This window comes from Tinamus guttatus, unplaced genomic scaffold (assembly GCF_059628265.1).
Source record: "Tinamus guttatus ecotype Peru unplaced genomic scaffold, ASM5962826v1 Tinamus_guttatus_pri_ptg000018l, whole genome shotgun sequence".
In the NCBI taxonomy this organism is placed as follows: Eukaryota; Metazoa; Chordata; class Aves; order Tinamiformes; family Tinamidae; genus Tinamus; species Tinamus guttatus.
The window spans coordinates 2,825,341-2,847,911 of record NW_028288552.1 but is presented as its reverse complement, the minus strand read 5'-3'; the positions used below and the strand labels follow the sequence as shown (position 1 = coordinate 2,847,911).

At 38.6% G+C, this 22,571-nt stretch overlaps 1 protein-coding gene across 2 annotated transcripts in view; it reads left to right on the top strand.

Moving 5' to 3' along the window:
* TSPAN12 (tetraspanin 12) overlaps nucleotides 1-22,571 on the top strand; it is a 45,703-nt gene that overhangs the window by 12,657 nt on the left and 10,475 nt on the right. Inside the window, exons 2-5 of one of the 2 annotated variants that reach the window (XM_088523874.1) lie at nucleotides 226-308; nucleotides 939-1,074; nucleotides 17,551-17,625; nucleotides 21,891-21,998. In XM_088523874.1, the coding sequence (XP_088380000.1) occupies nucleotides 226-308; nucleotides 939-1,074; nucleotides 17,551-17,625; nucleotides 21,891-21,998 (402 nt within the window). The remainder of the gene's footprint in view (nucleotides 1-225; nucleotides 309-938; nucleotides 1,075-17,550; nucleotides 17,626-21,890; nucleotides 21,999-22,571) is intronic. The other variant, XM_088523885.1, reaches the window with a different exon arrangement.

The following is a 22,571-nucleotide window of genomic DNA, read 5'->3' as shown; positions in this document are numbered from 1 at the left end:
TTAATTACCCATAATGGAAGACAGGATAATTGCCATTGGCTCCCCAAATCCTTAGGTGACAAACCAATCCTAAGCAAATACGAGCACAATTTTTGGGAAGAATATTCTGTTCAGATAAATGATTGTATGACAGCTGTTGCTGATGATTGATCCTGTGCTTATGTGATGAATAATCTTGCCTTTTTTAAACACACATGAAAAAGTAACTTCACTTTTTCTTTTTAGTTGATGTCCATCAGTGTATTAGGTGTTTCTGCTTGGATGAGAGACTACTTGAATAATGTTCTCACTTTAACTGCAGAAACAAGGTAAGCTTAAACCTACTAATGTGTGTAGCTAAATGATTGTTGTATATGTAATTAATTTTATGTAGCATGTTTAGTGATTAAGGTTTCTGGAGCTATGATACTGTTTTTATTTTTTTTGTATGTGTGTGTCAAAAAGTATATTTTTACAATTTTTGTAAAATTCTTTTAGCAAAAGTTGAAATTTCCCAAAAGAGAAAGGCAAACTAATTTAATCCTGTCTTTCCTGACAGAGATCAATTTTTGGCCATTGGCTGACAGGTAATCATATTACTGAATAGTTTGCATACTTTATTCAGTCCAGAGATTTAAGAATGTTGTTAGTTGTATTACTGCAGTGCTTTTAGGAGCTCTAGTCATGGAATAGAGCCTCATTGTGCTGCATCCTGTGCAACTGTTGGACAGGAGAATTTGGGCCTTTGCCCCACAGAGATTTCCAGCTTTGCCTTTTGCTACCTGAAAAGAGCATTTGGTTTTAGAGCCATATAGAAGTGATTTCCATGAAACTTGCACAGTACATCGCTAATCTACCCCTTTTAATGACTAGGCTACATTTTTTATACTGTGTAATTTTTACTGTGTAATTTTTCTGTGTGATTATACTTTTTTGATTTTGGTTTTGATTTGCTTCAGGGTGGAGGAGGCTCTCATTTTGACATATTTTCCTGTGGTCCATCCAGTCATGATCGCTGTTTGCTGTTTCCTTATCATAGTTGGAATGCTGGGCTACTGTGGGACAGTGAAAAGAAATCTGCTGCTTCTTATCTGGGTATGTTTCATGACCTTTAGAAACACCTAATTTCTGTGTTAATTAGACAATGAAAAAAAAGCTTGTTGCCCTGGCACTGGATACATTCTGCCTTTTATTTAAGTCTTTGTGTTATGGTTGCAAAGCATATTGCCTAGAATACCTTATGTTAGGACTGAAAGACAAGCAATGTCTCATTTGTAGAAAGTCTTGTTTAGTTAGTAGTTGAGGAATTGCTGAAGGAAGAAAACCTCAAACTCTTAAGTACTAATAATTATAGGAATGTGAGTAGACTCCTTTGCTGCCGTCCTGCCTCTTGACTGTTAATAGCCAGGTAACCCAGGCTTTGCTTTATCCATACTGTTGATTACAGGTGTAAAGCAACAGCGTGCTCTCTTACTTGAATCTGGAATTTTGCATTTGCAGTTCATTGTAAGCAAATTTAAAAATGAATCTCAAGTAGCCACCTTTCTTCTTTATTTGGAGGCTGCATAACTAAGTCAAGAGCAACTGAAGTGCAGTAGCTTCCCTGCCACGGGGCTTCATGGACAGTCTGAATGTGATGAGGCTTTGACTATACAGGGAGCTAGATACCTTTACCTTCATCTGGAGGTCAGTGAGTTTGGGTCTGTGCAGCATAGATTTTATAGAAAAATGCTTTAAAAATTACTAGACTCTTGGCAACCACAGAAATTGGGGAGTACTGTGTACCCATACGTGTCCGAGAAATCAGTCTGGCAGCCCTTGGAGGGGTTGGGCTTCAGTCTTTTTAACGTGAGGATTAGTGGGATTCCAAGGAGTGTACAACACGGAGAGGGTGGGAGCAATGTGTGTGAAAGAGGTTCATCAGATTTATGAATACTGTAATTCCAGCAGGATAAGATGGACAGTTGAAAATCCTGTAATTCTTGAGATTATCCAGGTGGAGTCTTTTGCAGGAATAGTTGAGATTATGCTATATTTTCCCCACAGTGTGTGATAGGTTCTCCCAGAGATTCTCCCATTGCATTTTACTGTGGGTCTGTTCAGACTAAATTACAGGAGACCTCACAAGTTTTCACTCTAGATTCTCAACTAAAGTGAGAAGTTGTCTGTGATTTTTGCAGCCCTTTCTTTTGTCTAACAGAAATTATTCCACTTGCTTCTAGAACAGTGAGAAAAGTATATGGGGGTTTTATATTAAAATAGCTTTCTTGAGAAGTCTTGACTAATCTTTATTTGAGATTCAGTTGCGGGTCTGTAGTTACAAGTATTTCCTAATTGCATGATGGCAAATGCTGTTTCTCCTTTTGAGTATCTGTTAAGTCCTTTTGAATATTTGTTAAGCCTACCATACAGTACCAAGATTATAGTTTCAAAGTTATATAGTTAAGAAGAATTCATTTAATTCATTTAAATATGATTTTAGCAATATAATAGTAGTACATCTTTTTCTTTTTGGGCTTAAATTGTAATCTTACATTTAGCAGGAGCAAATTCTAAGATTTTACATAAAAACACAGATATTTGCATTAAACTAACAATTCCTGCAATTTCATACTATATAATTATTTAATAATGTTATTTACATATTTTGAAAGGAAAGAATCTTGTAAATTAGTTTGTATAAATAATGAATCTATTAAAATATGTTAAAAGATATTAAGTCCTCTTTTTATTGAAATGTTATAAAATCAAAAGCATTATGAAAGTAATCTTATAGTGATCATAGCTTTTAAAGTGAATTAAAAGACAAAAGGAACAATGTGATTTTGACCAACATTACAAATTAACTGAAAACAAATGTAAGTTATAGGTTTTGGTATAAGCCTTTAGAAAGAAAGATCATAACTAACTGAAATAAAGACTAAAAAAGGTTAAGTGTTGTTGGCCTTCTGTTATTTAAACTGCTGGTGAAATGAAGAAAACATGTATAGTTTTTAATGCCATCTGGAAGTAAATTTATTTTTATGTGTGTTTAAGCACTCAAATTACCCTAAATCAAGACAAGTCATTTCTGTAGTTTAACTTGCAATATTTCATTCCCAGGAGTCTGAGAGTTTGCCCTCGCTAACCGAAGAGATAAGCAAAATCTAAATGATACCTTCCTAAGTGTGTCACTGACTTTGATTAATTGTTAAATGAATCCAGTCCTGCTATACTGCAGAAATATGCAGACATAAGTCAGTGCTTCATTCGTCAGACTAATCAGAGTGTTATGGATCAACAGAATGAGCCTTTGTAAAACCAGATAAACTAAAGAGAAGCAAAGAACTTTCATGAAGAACATTAACAGCCTCTTCAATCATGATTATACTTTTCCTGTTGAAGTACAAGAACAGCTATAATGACGACATCCAAAGATATTTTGAACCAAATCTTGATGTTTCTTACAGCATGTTAATTCAGGGTTATTAATTTAACATAGATTTTTGGAAGATTTAACAAAGCATAAGGGCCATGCCTATTTTTAATACAACTGAATGCATACTTATATTCATATTATATAATAAAATTACAACTGGATTCAACCAAAGCTGTAAATCCACAAAAATCCACAAAATCCACAAAATCTGTAATGCATCCATATGCAGCATAAGTTTCTGTGTTTGTTTGTTTTGATTTTTTTTTTTTTTTTGCAAATGACCCAAGCCCTTGCATAGAAGTAACTATTTCAAATTCAGAAGGTTTCCCAAGAATTGTTGTGAGACTGTCTTTCTGGTGGTGGTTGTTGCTTTTCGATTTTTTTAGTGTTGACTGCTTAAGTATTAGGATGAATCTTCTACTAAAGGTAGGTTTGGCTGTTGTCCGTATGATAAATGACTTTTTTCATCGTGATATTTAATACTCAGAATTTCTGCAGCTTGCTGCTCTAATCCTCTAGAGAAAACTATGGAAAATTAAAAATACAATTTTTTATAATATGACTCTCTAATGTAAAAAAATAGATGTGAACTACGTCTAGTCATTTTACTTGGCAGTATAAAATACAGCTTGTATATTTCTTACTCCCCAGGGTCTGAATGTGGAGTTATTAAAGTTGTAGAACTAGTAAATTTATGAAGAGAGTGCCTGAGAGTTGTTGCGTGTTGCATGTCGAGCGCGAGACTTTCACAGTTGGCTCCTGCCTTATGTTCTACTACAACTAAGGCCGTATCTCATGCACTTTTATAGTGCTGCAATATGGTCTCTTTCCAGCTTGGTGACTCTGCATGCCAGACACGAGCTCTAAAAACCTTGCTAGGAAGCACATTGTGCACTTGCAAGCCTGTGCCACCACCAGTGACAGATGTCCCATTTCAGAGGAGAATACCTGAGAGGTTTCTGAAACGGAGGCAAAGCAGAAACAGGGTATCTGTAAAGAGCCTGATTCCTGGAGATTTCAGCATGCCTTTCACTGGCTAAGACTTCCATGAGATTTCTAGACGTGTATTCATTTTATAATGTGAGCTGGCATACAGTGAAAAGCAGTTGGGTAAAGATTTAGAGCTGAATCTAACTGTATTAGAAAGATCAAAAAAAAAAAAAAAAAAAGACTGGGGTCTTAAGTGTCCTGTTATTTTGTCAATGTTTTGTTTATTAAATTGAGATGCCCTCTGATATACATCAGGGTATCATTAATTCTCTAGTCTTTGCAGTTTATTTTGAATTAACTTATAATTCGCTTTAAGATGACTTTTGTGTTCCTGATGAAATGAAAATCTTCTGCTTTGTGCTCTTATAGCATGAAGTGCAGAGAAGAGTTGTTCAGAGGCACAGAGGAAATTCAATCCCTAAATGTCTTTTGTATCTAGAAAATTGCCTTTAGAAAGGATGTTGTTTCAGAAATAAAGTTGTATTGCCCAAATAAATTTTTAGTTTACAATAATTTCCTTCTAAGTAGGAAACTGTTTAACAGGCAAATTCAGTGCATCTGACACAATGTAAAACTAAGCCACCTTAAATAATTCCAGTGGTTCTGTGTATACGCCTAAAAATCTTGGGAAAGAATATTTTGCCCAGAGACTTTTCCTTAATATTTAACCTTCATATCATCTTTCCATAGGATGTGTGTGTAATACTGAAATCGTTCTTTTCTGTCACTGAGATTGTAATCTTTCTTTAAAAGCGTCCTTGTTTGCTAGCAGAACTCCCTGGCGATGCTGGACGTGCTTTTCAGCTTGAATCCTCCTGGCCCTGGTCTGGTCCCGGGGGAGCTACCAGCCGTAGCAGCTGCCCGGGAGGTTCCTTGGACCTTCTGCTCAGCTTGGCGCTTCGTTCTCATCCTCCTGGCCAGGGGTACAGTTGCACCAGTCATTTATTGGAGAGGTTTTATTGCTGATTTGGGGAAAGGCTGGTAAAGCAAAAGAGCTGTTTAAAAGCTGTGCACATAGCATTTGGGGTAGAGGATGTGGAAATCAGAGTTTTCAGGGGAAAAGTGTCTGAGAATAAGATGGGATCCTGGGTCACTGTTCTTTAGAGAAGTTGGCAGTGATACCAGCTTAAACAGGAAGATCTGGACTCCTGCAGAGGACTCTCATAAAAGCTATAGCAGTTCAAGGAGGAGAAATGGAAGTCCAGGTTTTGCAGTGTTTGTTACAGTTTGTTAAACAAGATTGTTTAACTTTTCAAATACGTTTTTTAAAATAACATTCCATATCTCTGTATTTTCTCAAAACAACAACAAAACCCACCATGAATGTATTCTTGCAATTGTAACCTTAGGGGTGTGAAGATTTCTTGAAGTTCTCATTTCTTAAGACAAGAGTAAACTCTCAGTTGCTTGACATAGAAGTGCATGAAACTCCCAGTGGAAAAGATTTTCCTGGCTGGGTTTTCATTGCAAATTCAGACATTTATAACTATGAATTTTCCATAATTACAGCGTTCACACAGCACAGATTCAAATTTGTCTGGACAAGTTTTCCCAAAGGGGAAAAACTGTTAGCAACAGTTGATAGTCAGTTGGGTAATTTTTTTTTTTTTTTTTTTTTTTTTAGCAATTTTTGTTGTTGTTATTTAGATGACAAAGTTGGCAGAGAAATAAGTATAGTCTGGTGCTAATTGGTGTTTAGACCCTGTTAGTGGGGGCAGGGAACCTGATTATAAATAGAAACTTGATAGACCAAGTTGAAACATTATAAGATTAGCAATTATAAAGCTAAACTGATTATAGAGAAGCAAAAAAAAAGTCTTAAAAGAAGGGGAAATTTTTTATATTATGTGAAAAATGTAAGCTGAGGACATATGGGAAACATAAGATGACTGTGACTGCTTCATGTCAGTAGTTTTCACCCAGCTAGATTCACTGCTGTTGAAAGTAGTTTCTTTAAGATCCATCTCAAAAATGTTTGGGAACCGCTGACTGACATCAGTGTTTTGGGCTGGATTCTTCTACACCCATACGCTGTATAAATCCGTGTGGATGCTTCGGTGCTGTGAGGGGTTGTTTGCTGCACTGCTAGATATCAGCTGTAGCTGCTGTAGCTCATCCGTGTGAAATGCCAGCTGCAGGACACTCACGACAAGAGCTGTTTTGCAGCCACAATCAACATGAATCAGTATGAGAGTCTCTCAATAGTTAATTTTTTGTCTTCTCTCCTTTTTTTGTTTTCCTTTTGTGACCACAGGTATTTCTGTAATTCTGCAGGATATCCATTGTGACCCATGTCTCACCAGAGTCACAGCTGCTCCATTACCTTGTGTAAACATTTGGCACTGGAACTGTGCTATTTACTGACCAGAAGTATTTCATTATTAAACTACCGACCAGTGAAAGCAAAGCAATAATGGACAGGCATACTTAGTTTAAAGCCCATACAGTTTAAAGTTAGACAGGATTTCATCATTTTCAGGTCTTTTTCCTTCTCTCAGCAGCTTGCTTATGAAAGCTTGCGGTGTGACTAAGAGGAGAAAGAGCTTGTACAGGCCTCTGAATGGCTTTTAAATACATACTTTGTTTGTTTGTTTGTTTGTTTTTTGAACCTGAAGTAATGGCTTTTTTGTGCCTGTGTATCTGACCAAGACAGGTTAGCCTGTTTTGAAAGATGAATTTAAATGGGAGAATTTCTTTTATATTGTAGTACAGATTTTGAAAAGCTGCAACTGTGCTAAAACTGAGATTCAGATGATCAGTGGGTAAGGAAGGGTTTTTATGTTACTTTAAAAAGCTGTTTGTGTCAGGTTACACTGGTAAGAGGAAGTACACATAGAGATTGCAGATTTTTAGTTTCAGATATTAGTAACTTTCTGCAGACAGTAAATATAGGACTAAAGCTTTTTTTTTTTTTAAAAAAAAAAGCTTTGCACATTTGTAAACTTTACTCTAACGTTGAACTGTTTGAGATGTTTGTGCTAATGGTTATCAGACATGCTTCTACATTGACATGCAGAAGGGTAAACAGATGGTAAACTTCCTATCTACTCAGTTATATACTCCTAGTTCAGATAAACTGTTGAGTTTCAGAACAGTGCTAGTGACACTAATTAATTTTGCACAATCCTACCACAGAGTAAAGCTTGGATTTGCAGGAGGCTGGTCATTCTGCAGGACTCCCCAGCACAGCAGAATGGACTAGGCTAGTAGCAGCATTCAGAGCCAGCCTCTCTATCTCCCTGTCCTTATGCCCATGAGCTGTATTGTGTTGACCTTGCCTTTTCCAGCATAAATACACAGCACTGTGTATGTACTTAGAAAATTTTTTCAAAGGCAGTGCTTTGAAGCTGCACATCATTTCCTTTGCTGGAAGAGGAAGCTTGCAGATGAGGAGCACTCGCTGTGTAGTGTAATGTGTTGCTGGGAGGCATTTGGAGATGCAGAGAACTGCCTGTTGAATGAACAGCAAGCAGGGGCAGCTGCATGTTTGAGCTGCGTGGGGGGAGCAAGATGGGAATTGAGCTGGTGGGAGTGTCCGGCTCTTCCTGTAAATGCTTGGCTTGGGTCCAGATGTGTTTGCTGTGCTTGCAGTGATGATCTTTCCTTCACCCCCGCGCGCAGCAGCTGCTTCGTGCACATGGTCGTGTAATATAAGGGCAGAGCCAGCGCGGTGTTATTATATGCAGTTACCAACCACTCAGAGTAAAAAGAACTGTCCAACAACCAGGAGGCTATTTGGGAAAATAGCTTTGATTTGTGACAGCGAGGTCTGACTGCGTGATTATGGTACTGTCCATCAGAGTGGGCTTTTTTGTGCTTTTCTGCAAGAGTAACGAGCTACTCGCTCATAGTTTTGGAAGCAAATATAGTGCTAAGCAAAAGGGAAGCAGCTGTTGAATGTGGCCATTCTGTAGTTCCAGTATGTTTTCAGCATGAAGCCTAATGCCTGAATTTGTGACCGCTTTTTCCCTTTTAGCTGTACTTTCAGGCTCACCCGATAAGGGCAGACACTTTGACTGGACTGCGGGATATATTTCCTGACTATTGCTTTTATTAAGCGTCTCTGCCTGGTCTCTTGATTCAAAACTATTGGAGCAAGTCTTGGTGCTTTTATCTTCTTTGATCCTGTTTTCCCTCTATTCCTGCTTGTTATGCTGTTGATACTCTTTCTGCTCGCCAAGTCCTTGAATGTCATTGATGCTCTGGGCTATAGAAATAGCTGAAACATTACCAGGGTGGAAAGGGCTCTCGAGTGATGTTTGCTGTTTGATGGGGAGGGAGGTGATAACAGAAAGGCTGAAGAAGTGGAATGAGGGAAGCGGGTACCAGGAATATACAGAAGGGCAGGGACAAGGTGACTTGTACAGGGTTCTTTGAGTACTGAGAGCAGAGAGCTGGGCATGATATGGGAGTAAGAATAAGGAAAGTGCCCTTGGTTGAGAAGAGGGAGGTGGGAAACTGCTGAGATGGTGTCTGAGCACCGAATGTAGAGTAAATGTCTCACCAGGTGAATTTATATATATTTTTTTCCTATCTGGTCTTGCCCTTTTCACTGAAGACACACTTTACTGTATGAATACAGGCGTGGGTTCTTTTTACCCGAGAAGAGCAGTTTTTGACTCAAAACGGTGACTATGTGTAGTCTTTTGGGTCATGCTGAGGCAGAGATATTGTATATATTAGCCGTGAATTCTACAAGGGAAAAAAAGATTTTCTTGGCCAAAGAGGCATTTTTGTAGTGTTTACACACTTGCTAGAAAATAAAGAGGGCATGGAGAGATAAAGGGACTGTGTTTTGAAAATCTGTGCAGAACGGGAAGATTTTGCTTTCAATATAAATCCTATGAAATACAGGGAAAAGAAGGGGAAAGGGAATATTCTAAGCCCTGAGGAAATTATTGTCTAATGCATATCTCTACTTACATCCCATTCAGCACTTTACCCTGACCTTGTAGTGACCCTTTTTCCTTGGAATTCACTGACTTGCAGTAGTTGAGCCTTGGGCAAATAAATCCTAATAATTGTCTGAAGGGTTCATTTGCTTCTTTCCAAAATAATACCTGCTTCCTCATGTAAGCAAAGATTAGGTGTTAAAGAAAAAATCTTAAGCAGATCATTAATATTTCAGATAAATGAAGGTCACGATCAAAGTTCTTGCTATTTATTTAAAAAAAAATCAGGTGGTAAAGGCGTGAGTCAAAAGAACTTGAGTATGTGCTCTAAATTTAAATGCTTATTTCAGTGGAAAAAAACACCATTTTTGATTCAGAAAATTAGTTGTAATTAGTTATAACAAATTAGTTATATGGAATATCTGAAGGAGTGATAATGGCTTGCGTAGAACTAAGGGCCTGTTGTGAAGGTCACAGGGCTTAAGAAACTTTCTACAGATTGATTAAAAAATTGTTGAACTGAGAAATTGAAATCTGAAATAATAGACATTGGGTCATTTTGCTGTGGAATGTATTTATTTTGCAGAACTGGTTGGCATTCAGAAGCTAACGTTGTGAGTTGGTGGTTTCAGGCTGTTTCCTTGCTGCCTTGTGACTGCATCTCGCTCAGAAATCTGTTGTCAAGCAAGTAAACCAAATTTTAAATCAGAATGACAAATGAACTGTTAATCCCTTCAGGGCAGGGCTGCGGGAGCCGGGGAAGGAGAAGGGGAGGGGGGGAAGCAGGATAAAGGGAAAGTCAGCGCTGTGGGAGTAGATAAACAGAGGATTTGAGTTTTCCATGCTGCTGGGCTGACTCTGTTTAATGAGTATTTGCTCCATTTTTTAAAAGTGTAGCTGGATTAATCATTAAAATAGCCTCATTAGTTTTAAGCTAAGGGAACTGTGGCTTGTAACTTAGTGAGTGAGGACGGACTTTTTATTAGTTTTTTTCATGGAAAGAGCCTGGCTCCCACTGGTAATCAAGCATATTCTGTTGGTGGCCATCTGACATTTCTTAGGGTGCAGACAGATGTCTGGATAGCTTGTATCTCAGCAGAACCAAGCTGACACTCTCAGGCTGTTAGCCATTGGGAAATGCTGTGCATAACCCTCTTAAAATCTCTTGGCATCCGTTTCACATACCATTTACCCTGGTCTTTTTGAGTTTCCTGCAAGGTTTCATTCGGCAGCTGCTTACCCTTGGAATCTCCTTCAGCCCATGCCCTTCTCCCACAGATCTTTCTTTGCCTGTCTTTCCATGTGGACCACTGTGCCCCAAAAGGTGGCGCGAGCACGACCGGAAGTCTGAAGAGGCTGGACTTGCTGGTCAGCTAATTTTGTTTGGACTGACGTGAGGGCTGTGGTTTTTCTTGAGTTTGGAAGGAAGAAAAAAAAATGTCTATCTTCTGGGAGAAAAGGAAAAGGAGGAGAGAGACAAAGCTTGGAAAAAAAAATGTGAAATGAAATACAGAGCAGAAATTAATAAGTAAATTGATTCTTCAATAAAAGCACCTTTTTTTTTTTTCAAAAATGGAAGGATTTATGCTGCTTTCGCACCCATCACATTCTCACTTTTGTTCAATGTGTTGTAGGTGTTAGTCCCTGTCTAGTGCCGTTTGTTTTTGTATCTGGAGTGCTCTCTTGCTCTCTCAGTATCTATAAATGGACTTAAGAACCCCCCAATACTTTGAGCATGTTGTATGGTTGAATATTTTTGTCCTCTTGGAAAGAATCTTAGTAGACTATAAAATCACTTTATTTTTTTTCTAAGATGGTTAGAAAGTTGTCAGAAAAATGAATGAGAGCCGTAATCCCAGTAAAAGGAGCATGATGCAATGTGCAGAGCAAAAGTGAGGTTTGAGGGAGAAAAAGAGGTGTGATGAATTTGTGCCTTTCCAATTCTGGTGAAACATAGATTGCCACAAAACCCAATTTGCATTTTCTTGAGTTTTCCTAAATTCTTGCTTCCAAGTCACAGTTCCTGTCTGCAAACACAATGATCTCACCAGTGACCCCTGCTATTAGCGTGGCCTTAGTGAGCGTGGGGATGCAGCCAGTTCTTTGGTTCTGCTTGTGCATGGGCTAATAGCTCACCGATTCACAGGTTAACACAGTGGAATGCTGATGAGCAGCATTCCATAGGTCACTGGAGGAAGAGAAAGAAAATACTGAACCCAGCTATGGCAGAATGAAGGATGATGTGGTGTGGCTTCAGAAACACCCCTGGGTTTGCACAGCTACTCCTACCTGCCCGGGCTGCTTGGCACGAAAAAACAGATAGTCACATTAGTTGGTAAGAACCCATCAGATTCTTCACTGGGCAACTGCTCCTGCTTGTGGCTTCATTTCTGGCATAACACCTATGCTCCAGTTGGGAAGGGCATCCTCAGGGGACAGTCATGGGGCTTTTGTATCTGTGCCAGTGGAGTCATCACGGGCTGAAAATAGGGTGTTAGGGTATTTACACTGCCCTGGCTCGTGCGCCGAAGGAGACCACTGCTGCGTACGTCAGTTTTAGATGACTTTTCCTTTGCTAATTCAAATCAGAATCTAATCATAGAATGCTTAAGGTTGGAAGGGACCTCTAGAGGTCATCTAGTCCAACCCCCCTGCACACGCAGAGTCACATTTCCTCTGTTAAAAAATCTTTGAAATATTCTTTGTTCTTGGAAATACCTCGGAGTAAGGTTATTTAAATGGGAGCTGGAGTGGGAGGCAAGGAAGAATTTTTATAAAAAACCCAGTCAATGTGCTCTATTTTCTGAAGTTCAGTGTTTTTCATGGTGTTCTCTGCTGTGCTAGTGATGCCTAAAGAAGGGTATTTTTCACCAGTTCTTTTCAGGTGCTGCCTGAAAAGTGTAGACAAATCATAATATTAAGTGATTTATTACAGGCATCATGTGGTATATTCAAGACAAACAAGAAAAAATATCATGAACTACAGCGAGAGTCTTGTGTTACATCTCTGCATAAAACATCACGCTTTATGCTTTATATCATGTTCTGTGGTTGCACACAATTGAAGTAAAAGTCCTGTACTCGGCAGGGTAGAAAGCCATGAGAGAGATTTGATGCTGAATGGTACTTCATGGGTCCTGCTTAGCATTTCTCTCTGAGCAGAATAAAAATTGTTGGGAAAAACACTTTTCAAGCTAGTGCAAAATATCTGAGATTTGATGACTGTGATTTTGTGCTGTTTTTGATGTTTGTATGTAAATGACTGTATGAGCAGGAAAGAAATATGATCTTATTATGCATTCTGTGGTGTTTGTCATTCATTTAGCTTGGTAGAATAAATAGAATAGCAAAAACCTGCCACAACAGGGAAAAAATTGTTTTGCATTTTATTTTTTAGCCTTACATGGAGAGAGGGAGATGTTTTGGGCATATAGGAGTCTTTTTAAGGAGCCCTTATTTACGAGCAGAATTCTGGGAGCTGGAGCTGCCAATGTCGGCACAGACCTATACAGAGCTTGTACCCTTTTAAGTGAGGTGGCTGATAAGTGCAGGCATTTTATTCCAACCAAAAATGTTGGTCCTATTTAGCCAATAAAGACAGATATTTTCAATATAATTTTCGTTTATTCTGATGATTCTTTTATATAAATTTTCAAATATCATGCATCTTTCTAGTGATCTGTCAGGTTCTGGTGGCTACTATGCAGATAAGTAGCCACCTTATAACCATCCTTATAATCATCTAACTAGCACTCAGCTTGTAATTGAAATGCTAGCCTGTATTTTTGGTGTTGTTGTTGTTATTTTCTGCTTCTATCCTTGATTACTACTTGAGGATTATTTCTTCACTTCTGTGGCTGAATTTCAGCCCTGGCTTTCCATTTCATATTTTCCACTACCCTTGCTCTGTCCTTTTTTGTTTTATGGTATATGAGTTCCTTACAGTGGTTGGCTTAGGGCTGTCTGATTCTGACTTTTGCAAGAGGACTGTTTCTGGAGGCTATTAAACTTGTGGTAGCTGAATGTGATCTCCTATGGACTCTGCAATGACTGAGAATTCACTGTAATGGTTTTCCTTGCTTTTGGTGTGTGTGTGTGTGTGTGTGTGTTCTCCATCAGAAGTTTTGGATCAGGAAATGAGGATGCAGGCAACAGTCACATTTACACCTGTGCTGCGTGAAGACTGCTGCAGCAAAGAGGGCACAAGTAGTTACTCAAGGAACAAACCTGGTGCTTCCAATGCTTTTCCTTGATGCATCGTCCTCTTGTCTTTCCCCATCTTTCTGCAGGTGATTTTCTCAAGGAGGACTTTTATTTCTGTTTGCAATTCTTTTCTGTTTTTTCACTTGCAGTTGAAATAAAGCTGAATGGCAGAGCTCAGAGGGTGGTGATCAGCAGTGCAGTCTAGTTGGAGGCCTGTAGCTAGTGGGGTCCCACAGGGGTCAGTCCTTGGTCCAGTCCTGTTCAATTTATTCATCAATGACCTGGATGAAGGCACAGAGTGCTCCCTCAGCAAGTTTGCTGATGATACCAAACTGGGAGGAGTAGCTGATACCCCAGAGGGCTGCGCTGCCATCCAGAGGGACCTGGACAGACTGGACAGCTGGGCGGTGAAAAATCTCATGCAGTTCAACAAGGCCAAGTGCAAGGTCCTGCACCTGGGGAGGAATAACCCCAGACACCAGTACAGGCTGGGGACTGACCTTCTGGAGAGCAGCTCTGCAGAGAGGGACCTGGGTGTCATGGGGGATGACAAGTTGACCGTGAGGCAGCAGTGTGCCCTCGTGGCCAAGAAGGCCAATGGGATCCTGGGGCGCATTAAGAAGAGCGTCTCCAGCAGGTCGAGGGAGGTGATCCTGCCCCTCTACTCAGCCCTGGTGAGGCCGCATCTGGAGTATTGTGCCCAGCTGGGACGTGGAAATGCTGGAGAGTCCAGCGCAGGGCTACGAGGATGATCAGGGGCCTGGAACATCTGCCCTACGAGGAGAGGCTGAGGGAGCTGGGCCTGTTCAGCCTGGAGAAGAGAAGGCTGAGAGGGGGCCTGATCAGTGTCTATAAGTACCTCAAGGGAGGGAGTGAAGAGGATGGGACCAGTCTCTTTTCAGCTGTGGCCAGCGATAGGACTAGAGGAAACAGCCACAAACTGAGCACTGAAAGTTCCTCAGGAACTTAAGGAAAAGTGTAAAGTGCAGTGATATTGTTATCCTGCTTTCAGAATGCAGTCACTGAGCCCATAAGAGGAACAAAGCAATAATAAACCTGGTTTCATATCACTGTATCTGGTAAAAAGTAGAAGTTTGCACATACAGGAAGATGCATTTAGCATTCAGACTCTTTGGGGAATTTATGTCGGGACCATTTTTGTCAGCGAAGCCAATAAAAATTTCTGTGTTTTCAAGATGGAAACTAGGGATAATAAATTTAAAAACTGACTTCATTTTTTTTCACCCAGTTTCTCTAAAAATTATTTGTTTTGGAAACCATTAGAAATAATTAAACATTCCCCTATAATGACAGAGTGAAACTGAAGCTCATCTATGAAAGAGTTTTGTGTGACTGCAATTGCTCAATTCCTAAAATATTATTTCATATGTGTAAGTTCTTTTTTGTTCTTTTTTTTTTTTTCCTTATGAGCAGAATAAGTTTTGTTTTTATTTTCCAAGGCAATCAGAAGCCTTGATTCTGCAGTCTTCTGCTGTGTCCAGAGGAAGCCAGAGTTGGAACTGCTCAAACTCAGAAATGTTTCTTGAGTGAGTCTGGCTCAACGGTGTTCATCTCAGACTCTATTCAGCACTGTAGAAAAATCATATTTTTGGCTCTTGTGTCTGCAACCACTACCAGAAACTTTTATAACTATATGCAATGAAAGTGTCGAATACAAAGATTTGTAAACCAATGAAACATGAAAAGGAGCTGTAAATTAAGAGTTTTCTTAAAGTATACCACCTGTACTCCCCCTTTCATTATGGTGAGTTTTGCATGAGGTTGGGGATATCAGGCAGTCCCAGATTTCCTCTTCTATCGCAGTATGAAAGTCCTAAAATTTCCTTTGACAGCTGAGAACTCAAGTCATTTTTCATATAAGTATCTAGTTGCTCTTATTCTCAAAAATGTTAGTATTACCCATCATATCCTTAAAGACTTTCATATCAATTAAAAGAGCTAAAACAGGTGATCTTTTTTCCACCTTTCTAAGAGAAGACTTTGTAAAGTAGATATATTTGTGGTTTTTATTTTGTTTGTCTGTTTTTTTCCACAATTTTTATAAAGAACTATTTGAATAAATTATGGGCACCACAGTAATGGTGGGTTTATTATCTAGAAGCTTGGGAGTTTATTTTGTTGGAAACCCAAAACATCATTATTTTTACAAGATATAACTCAAATTTGCTGCTCTTTTTGTACATTTGGAAGACAAATATGTTGGTCATTGAAGGCCTGTCTTGGAGCTCTGCATGAGCCTGTAGAGTTGGTTTGTGAGGCTGAGAGGTGTTTTATCCAGCTTTAATGACTGAATATGCAATGTGATACAGTGGAGGCTGGTAAAACAGACTTCTTTCAACACTCTCTTTGAAAGCAGCTCTACAGTAGGAGAGGAAACAAGTACAAGTTTCTCTTGAAAATTCACACAAGGTCTTTCACATGATTATTTTTAATTTGACTATTTGCATCTATGGTTATATTTCAGGGAGTTGGATTTGATCAGCAAGAAGTAGTAGGAATAGTAAATACAGGACACTGTTCATTAACTGCAATATTTGCTGTGAACTCAACAGTTCAAGGTTTGTTGAATGAAGATTATGCCATATAGGTGAACCTTAAGTCATAACGCTTGTGGTTTTATATTCTCTATTGTAACTATTAATAGCAAAAAAAAATATTTCAGTTACCTTACATGCTTCTGGGTTTTATACCTTTCCTAAATGCATTCCAGAACAAAATGACCACATTTGCAGCCTTTTGGAATGTGCTTTACTAAGGAAATCAGTTGTTTGTTTTGCTCTGCTTTACACTGGGGTGGTGTTTCCTTGAGTAAGTATTCTAGCTCAGCATCTCTCCAAGAAGTTGATGGAGAAGCTAACGTGGGGCAGCCACAGACTTCTGGAGCCGGAGCCCTCTGTCCTAAAGGCTTTATCTCTGCTTTTGGCCACCGAATAGATGAGAAGAAGAAACCTAGTAAAAACAGGAAGTCAGAAATACTAGAAATAACAGTTTCCTGGAGAAACTTAAAATCGTACGTTCATTGCTTTCTAATACCAAATAAAATTCATGCGGCTTGTGTGTTACAGCCTTGTGCACTGAGGAGAAAGGCGAGATCAGTTCATTGATACAGAGGGAAGTTTGGAGTCAAGAATGAGTGGAATTGGGCTTTTGCCTTAAATAAAGACTCAATAAGTGACTCAACTGTAGGGCAACATTTAAAGCATTTAATTTCCAAGCTGCTTTGTCCTGCAATTCAAAAATAGTTTATTATTGTTACATGGAGGTTAGTTTTGCTCTTCCTAATCACAGCTTCTAGCTTTTCTGAATGTTCACCAGCTTTTTCTTTATGCAAATGCTTTCTATTTCTAAATAATTTAAAGGTTAGGTATTGTTATAGACAAAAGTGTTGTAGTCTGTCTCGGTAAGTGTTTGTACCTGACCTTAACTGCTTAAATCACTCTGGAAAAATACAGCTTTCAAGGACATTGTGTTTCTTTTATTTATTTATTTTTTGTCTTGTCTATCTTTGTGGGTTTTTTTGTGTCTATTTGGGGAGGGGGTCATTTTGTTTCTGTTGTTATTGTTGTTTTTTCTTTTTATTTTATTTTATTTTTCTCTCTCCTTCCCCCTTCTGATCAGTAACATACTCTGTGCTTATGTTACTTAAACGAAAGGAGCTCAAAACCGTATATATTTTTTTTCACATATGTGAGAAATTTTTAAATCTCTTTAGGATTGTTTTAGTGTAATATGGCATGCTAACCCTGTTTTGTTAGCCGCAAGACGATTAATTTGTATTCCCCATGGTAATGTTTCATATGCTTCATGTTAAGTCAGTAAGGAATGTCACAGTGTTCTATGTCACATGTTTTAAGCTTTTGGAAAGTTTGTTTCATGAATCAGTAATATTTTGGTTGCAAAATATATTTCAGATTCTATTTCTTCAGCCATGTTTTCAAGTATTTGTGTTTTGTTAATAATATTTTGAGATGTATTTTAATTTTTGTCTTTTTTTTCCCAAATTAACTTGAATATCAAAAATAACTAATGCCATTCTGTTTTCTGCAGTACTTTGGAAGCTTGCTTGTAATATTCTGTGTTGAACTGGCCTGTGGTGTTTGGACCTATGAGCAGGAAATAACGGTGAGTCAGAAAAGGAGGCTACATTTTTTCAGCAGAAGAACACAAAGATTTCCTTCAGCTGGCAGTTTTCTAATTGCTTTATTCTGACAGTCTAACTCCATGTGATTGCCTTTTTCTAAACAGAGATTATTTTCTGTGGGCATGTATATCTGAAAGGTTCTATCTGAGTTTTTTTTCCATCCCATTTATATTTGAAAGTCAAATCCTGCAGATCCTGATTTATTTAAGAGCTTTACTTTTGGTTAATTCCTGTTTAGGCAGATTCTTAGGGAAGTCAGTGGAAGTTTGATTAAGAAAGAAGTACAGGTTTAAGATCTGTGTTTTGAGTTGTGAGAAGTTGAAAGGATTTTGTTCTGGAAGTTTTTCATGTTTTTAAAGAGCTGTAACTCTACAGTTTTGCAAACAGACAGTGGGTTCTTTCAATAGACGACTTGCTATCTGCTGAAATCTTCACACTGTCTCCAAAAACGCTAAGTGAGTGCTGGCTTTACACAAAGCATGTCTTAGTTATAAAACACTTTTCTGTAAACTTGTGAAAAGGTTTTATCTCTAGCTTTTATAACTGAACCAACCTTTAATTTTCAAGCTGAAGACTTGTAGCCGTCATAAAAGAAAACTAGTAAGTGTTGAACAGAAAGTAAAGTGACATTTTGTTCTGCTGGATGCTGTATCGTTATGTTTTTATTCAGCTTGGCACATATTTATGAGCAGAAGGGCAGATATTTTCTCTGACTTGCCAAGATATGCCCAGTATAATGTTCTTTTAAAGAGCAGCCAATGTGTAGCAATTACATTGAAGTAAGATGGGAGGGAGCCTTCTTGATATTTGCATTGTACTGAGACTAAAGGAATTTTTGGCAGATTGAGGAAACTTAGCAGCATTTTTTATTAGAACTGATTCCCTTGCTATACAGATTCTGGAAGAGTGCTTTAATATAACTGTGATTAAGGCTATCTTTTTACTTTAAATGTCAGCTTACACTGATGCATTTTAAAATTGGCAGTGCAGACTAGAGGTATGCTTCATCCTATGGGCACCACTCTCCACAGGTTTTGCCAAAAATAACAGTTCACTAACATCCATCATTCCACAGAATTCCTGTCAGTGGAAGCTGCATGATATAACATAAGCTACAGTGCACTGGAATATGCCTTCTCCAGACTTGACTATTTAATTAGAAAACCTGAAGTTATGGTATGGTCTAGCATGGTTAAAGCTTAATGGCCACAAAATGAAGCACCAAAAGTTCCACATGAACTTAAGGAAAAATTTAACAGTGAGGGTGACAGAGCACTGGAACAGGCTTCCCAGAGAGGTTGTGGAGTCTCTGGAGATCTTCAAGACCCGCTTGGACGCAGTCCTGTGCCACGTGCTCTAGGTGACCCCGCGTGTGCAGGGGGGTTGGACTAGAGGACCTCTAGAGGTCGCTTCCAACCTTGAGCATTCTATGATTTACTTCCTATGCCACTGAAACCCAGAGCTAGGCTGATAAAGCCAGAATAGCCTTATGTCACGCAGTGGGTGACAGTCAACCCAGGTATTCCAGACTCCTTCAGTTCTTCCTCTATGTTCCAGGAGTTCAAGAGTATGAACATGAGAATGCAAATAGAACAACAAAATAACTGTTCTGAATGTTGATTCTCTCTTTTTCTTCTCACTGCTCTTACACTTTTCCTTTCCCATGATGTACTGAATCTTTTTCAGGTTTTATTTTTCCATCTAGTTTCCTTTTTGTTCAACTGCATCTCTGTCATAACACTAACATTCCTGGGGTAGTGAGATGCGAAAGCCTGAGCTTTCCTGCTTGCTAAGGTTTGCTACTCACTGGAGTGTTTTGAGACCAGTAGGAAATGTGTCAGTCTGGAAGAGCAGAGATCACTTCCAAAGAGCTTTATCCTATCCTACCAGCTAGAGCTAAGAAGACTCCCTTTAATACCTCAGGGTGACTTGCTGTCGTGTTGGTTTCGATGTAGCATGAAATCACAGGAACCCCTTGCAGACTTCAGAGAATCTGTTAGCATTAGTGTATGTGGGCGTGTGATGTTGTCAAAAATGTCACTGTGGCAAAACCACCTCTGCTAGTCCAACATGAGCTCTCTTTGGCGTATGGACAAGTCTGCAGTAAGAGTCCCTGTATAAACAATTTTCCTTCCAGCTCTTGATAGCTCTCAGCATGAAGAGCGTGCCTCGTGACTAATCCGTCCCACCCGCAGGACTGAAAAGCCAGTGTGGATTTTCAGCTTGCTTGAGTACTGGTCAAATCTAGATACTTACTGGAAAAGGAGCAGCGAATTAATAGCTGGTCTGAACAGCAAACACAGCTTTGCAGAAGATCATGTATTAGTGCACAATAATACATGCGTGCGTTGACAGGAGGTTACTTGGTAGGTGATCTGAAGTATTCAGTTTGACACCGTGACACTGTAGTAGACAAAGATGCAGATACTAACATCCCTTCTTAGCTCCAGAATTCAAATAATCTTTTCACAGTGGATTTTAATTTGCCATGCTCTGCTTTTAATTTCCTTCTCTCACTTTTTTGCGTTGATTTTTTTTTTTCTGCTTTCATTGTTTTCATAGAAAAGGTGGACGCCTTGTGTTACGTGCATAACCTTGGCCCTTATTCAACTCAAATAAGATAATAAAAAAGAAGTCTAGCAAATACAAGCTGAAGTGCAGTGATATCGAGTGTTATCCAAAGAAAGCAAAGTGCTAGCTTTCAACGCGGTGTAAAGAGAAGTGCGTTGAGTACAAAAGCAAATCATTTTATCATAGCGATGAATGTAAATGTTTGAAGTAGGAATAGTCTGTGATACCGTTTTCTTAAATATTTTTAGTACTGTACTATTAACATATATTTTTCATGTTGGCGATTGTGAGGTCAAAGCCATAAAGTATAGGATATAGAAGTTCTGCTATGTAGGAGCTGTGTTAAATTTCTCAGTTGTTATTAATATGATATACGAGGTTTTACCAGTAGATGAAAATTGCAGTATAACTTACCCAGCAGGAGTGAAATATTAAATATTCTTACTTGGTTTGAGAGGTCATTCAGGCAGGCATCGTGCCTGAGTTTTTGTAGAGCATCTAGCACAACAAGGACCAAGCTCCTTGGCAATTATTGTGATAATTTGTTTACTTAAATTACATTTATTGCATACACAGAATGTTGTTACTGTTAGTTCCAGATTGAATTGGATAGCTAAGCTCTAGCTGTTAGAGTCACTTGGCTCCCCCAGCCTCCAAGTGAAAGCTGATATTGCAATAGTGATTTCTTTCACCATGACTACTAAAAGCTGATGAGTACAAGGCGAAATTCATCAGGAATGGTATGCGTGCCTAGAAGGGTAAATATAAAGTGTTAACTCCTTGTTTTAGTTTGTCAGACTGAAAGTTGCCCTGCTTGAACAGAAGCCAGTTTCTTATCTTCACTCTTAACTGCGTGGCATGCCCAGTGCCACAGCCCCTGCTTACATTGTTTCTAACACATTCCTAACTGAGGGTCATAGGTTTGACACAAGAGAGAGCCAGCTCCTTATTCTGGAGTAGCCATATTTAGAGAGGAAAAAAAAAACACACTTTAACACTTTCTACTGTTCTTGAGGAAGATACTGAAATAGGACACATTCAGGTTACCTGTGTGCTGGACAGTCAAGGCCTTCAAGCCAGTGAAAAGACTCTTCCAAGCAGAATTCATCCCAACTTTATATATTTAAAAATGAGATGTTTAAATCTGAGTTTGTAACCTTAGACAAATAAGTGGATTTGAGACTTTAAGGGAATGATTCGTGCTCTATTTTTTGTTTGTTTGTTTGTTTGTTTGACCAAAGGCAGTTTGAGTGATTATCTTCACTTAGCTACAGGCCATATTTCTAAACTGGGGCAGATGAACTCCATCCCTGCTCACCTGGATGGAGCTTTTCTGTTCTGGAGTACAAGTTACATGCTGAAACAAGTCTAATGATGAATCAAATTTTACCCCCAAATCTCTGAATCTTTGAAGAACAAAACAGCCCTTTTCCCAGTGTATGTTTATCTGTAAGCAAGTCTGATGATAAATTTTTCCTGCTGCTTGAATAAGCATTCATGAAGTTTTAGGAACAAAAGCACTTACTCTCTGTAGTTGGAATATGTAGATATTTTACTCATCACCCTGTAATAGATCTCTGAATAGGTAAAAATAATGGTTTTGGAGCCAGAAGGCAACCAAGGTGTTTATGAACTGAGTTCTACTGGATGAATTGCTTTTCATTCTTTGTTTCAGGTTCCTGTGCAGTGGTCTGATATGATCACTCTGAAAGCCAGGATGACCAATTATGGTCTACCTAGATACCAGTGGCTTACCCATGCTTGGAATTTCTTTCAGAGGGAGGTAAGAAGACAGCTAGTTTGAGAACTAGTGTCTCTTCAGTAAGTGGTATTTATCTGTTAAGGGAAAAATTTATATTTTAGTGAAAAAGAAATGCAAGTTTAATGAAAGCCTAAGTAGTGATGATATCTGTTAGACTGCTTGATGTCTCTCTCTTCAGCTTTTGTGAGATCTGAGAATTCCATACATCTTTATGACTTTGAAGGTCCCTCCTTTTCTTAAAACTTACATCTATTATTCCTAGAACATGCCAGCTAATGCTGGTAAGTGCATGTGCATCCCTCTTCCTCTCTAATCTTTTTCTTTAAAGATTACACCTCAAAAAATACATATTGTACATACAGTTGTTGGAAGTGAAGTAGTATTTCGTCATGACAGCCTAAATAGCTGATTTACATGCAGTCAAGTAGACATATAAATTTTAGTATTATTGGAGGATCTAGCAGTTCAATTCAAGAGACAGAATGTCTGTATCTAGTTAGAGACTAATTAAAGCACATATTTAAAGCGTATTAACGATCTTTGTTTGCATATGTCACTAATAATTCCCAAATAAATAAAATGCAATTACATTAT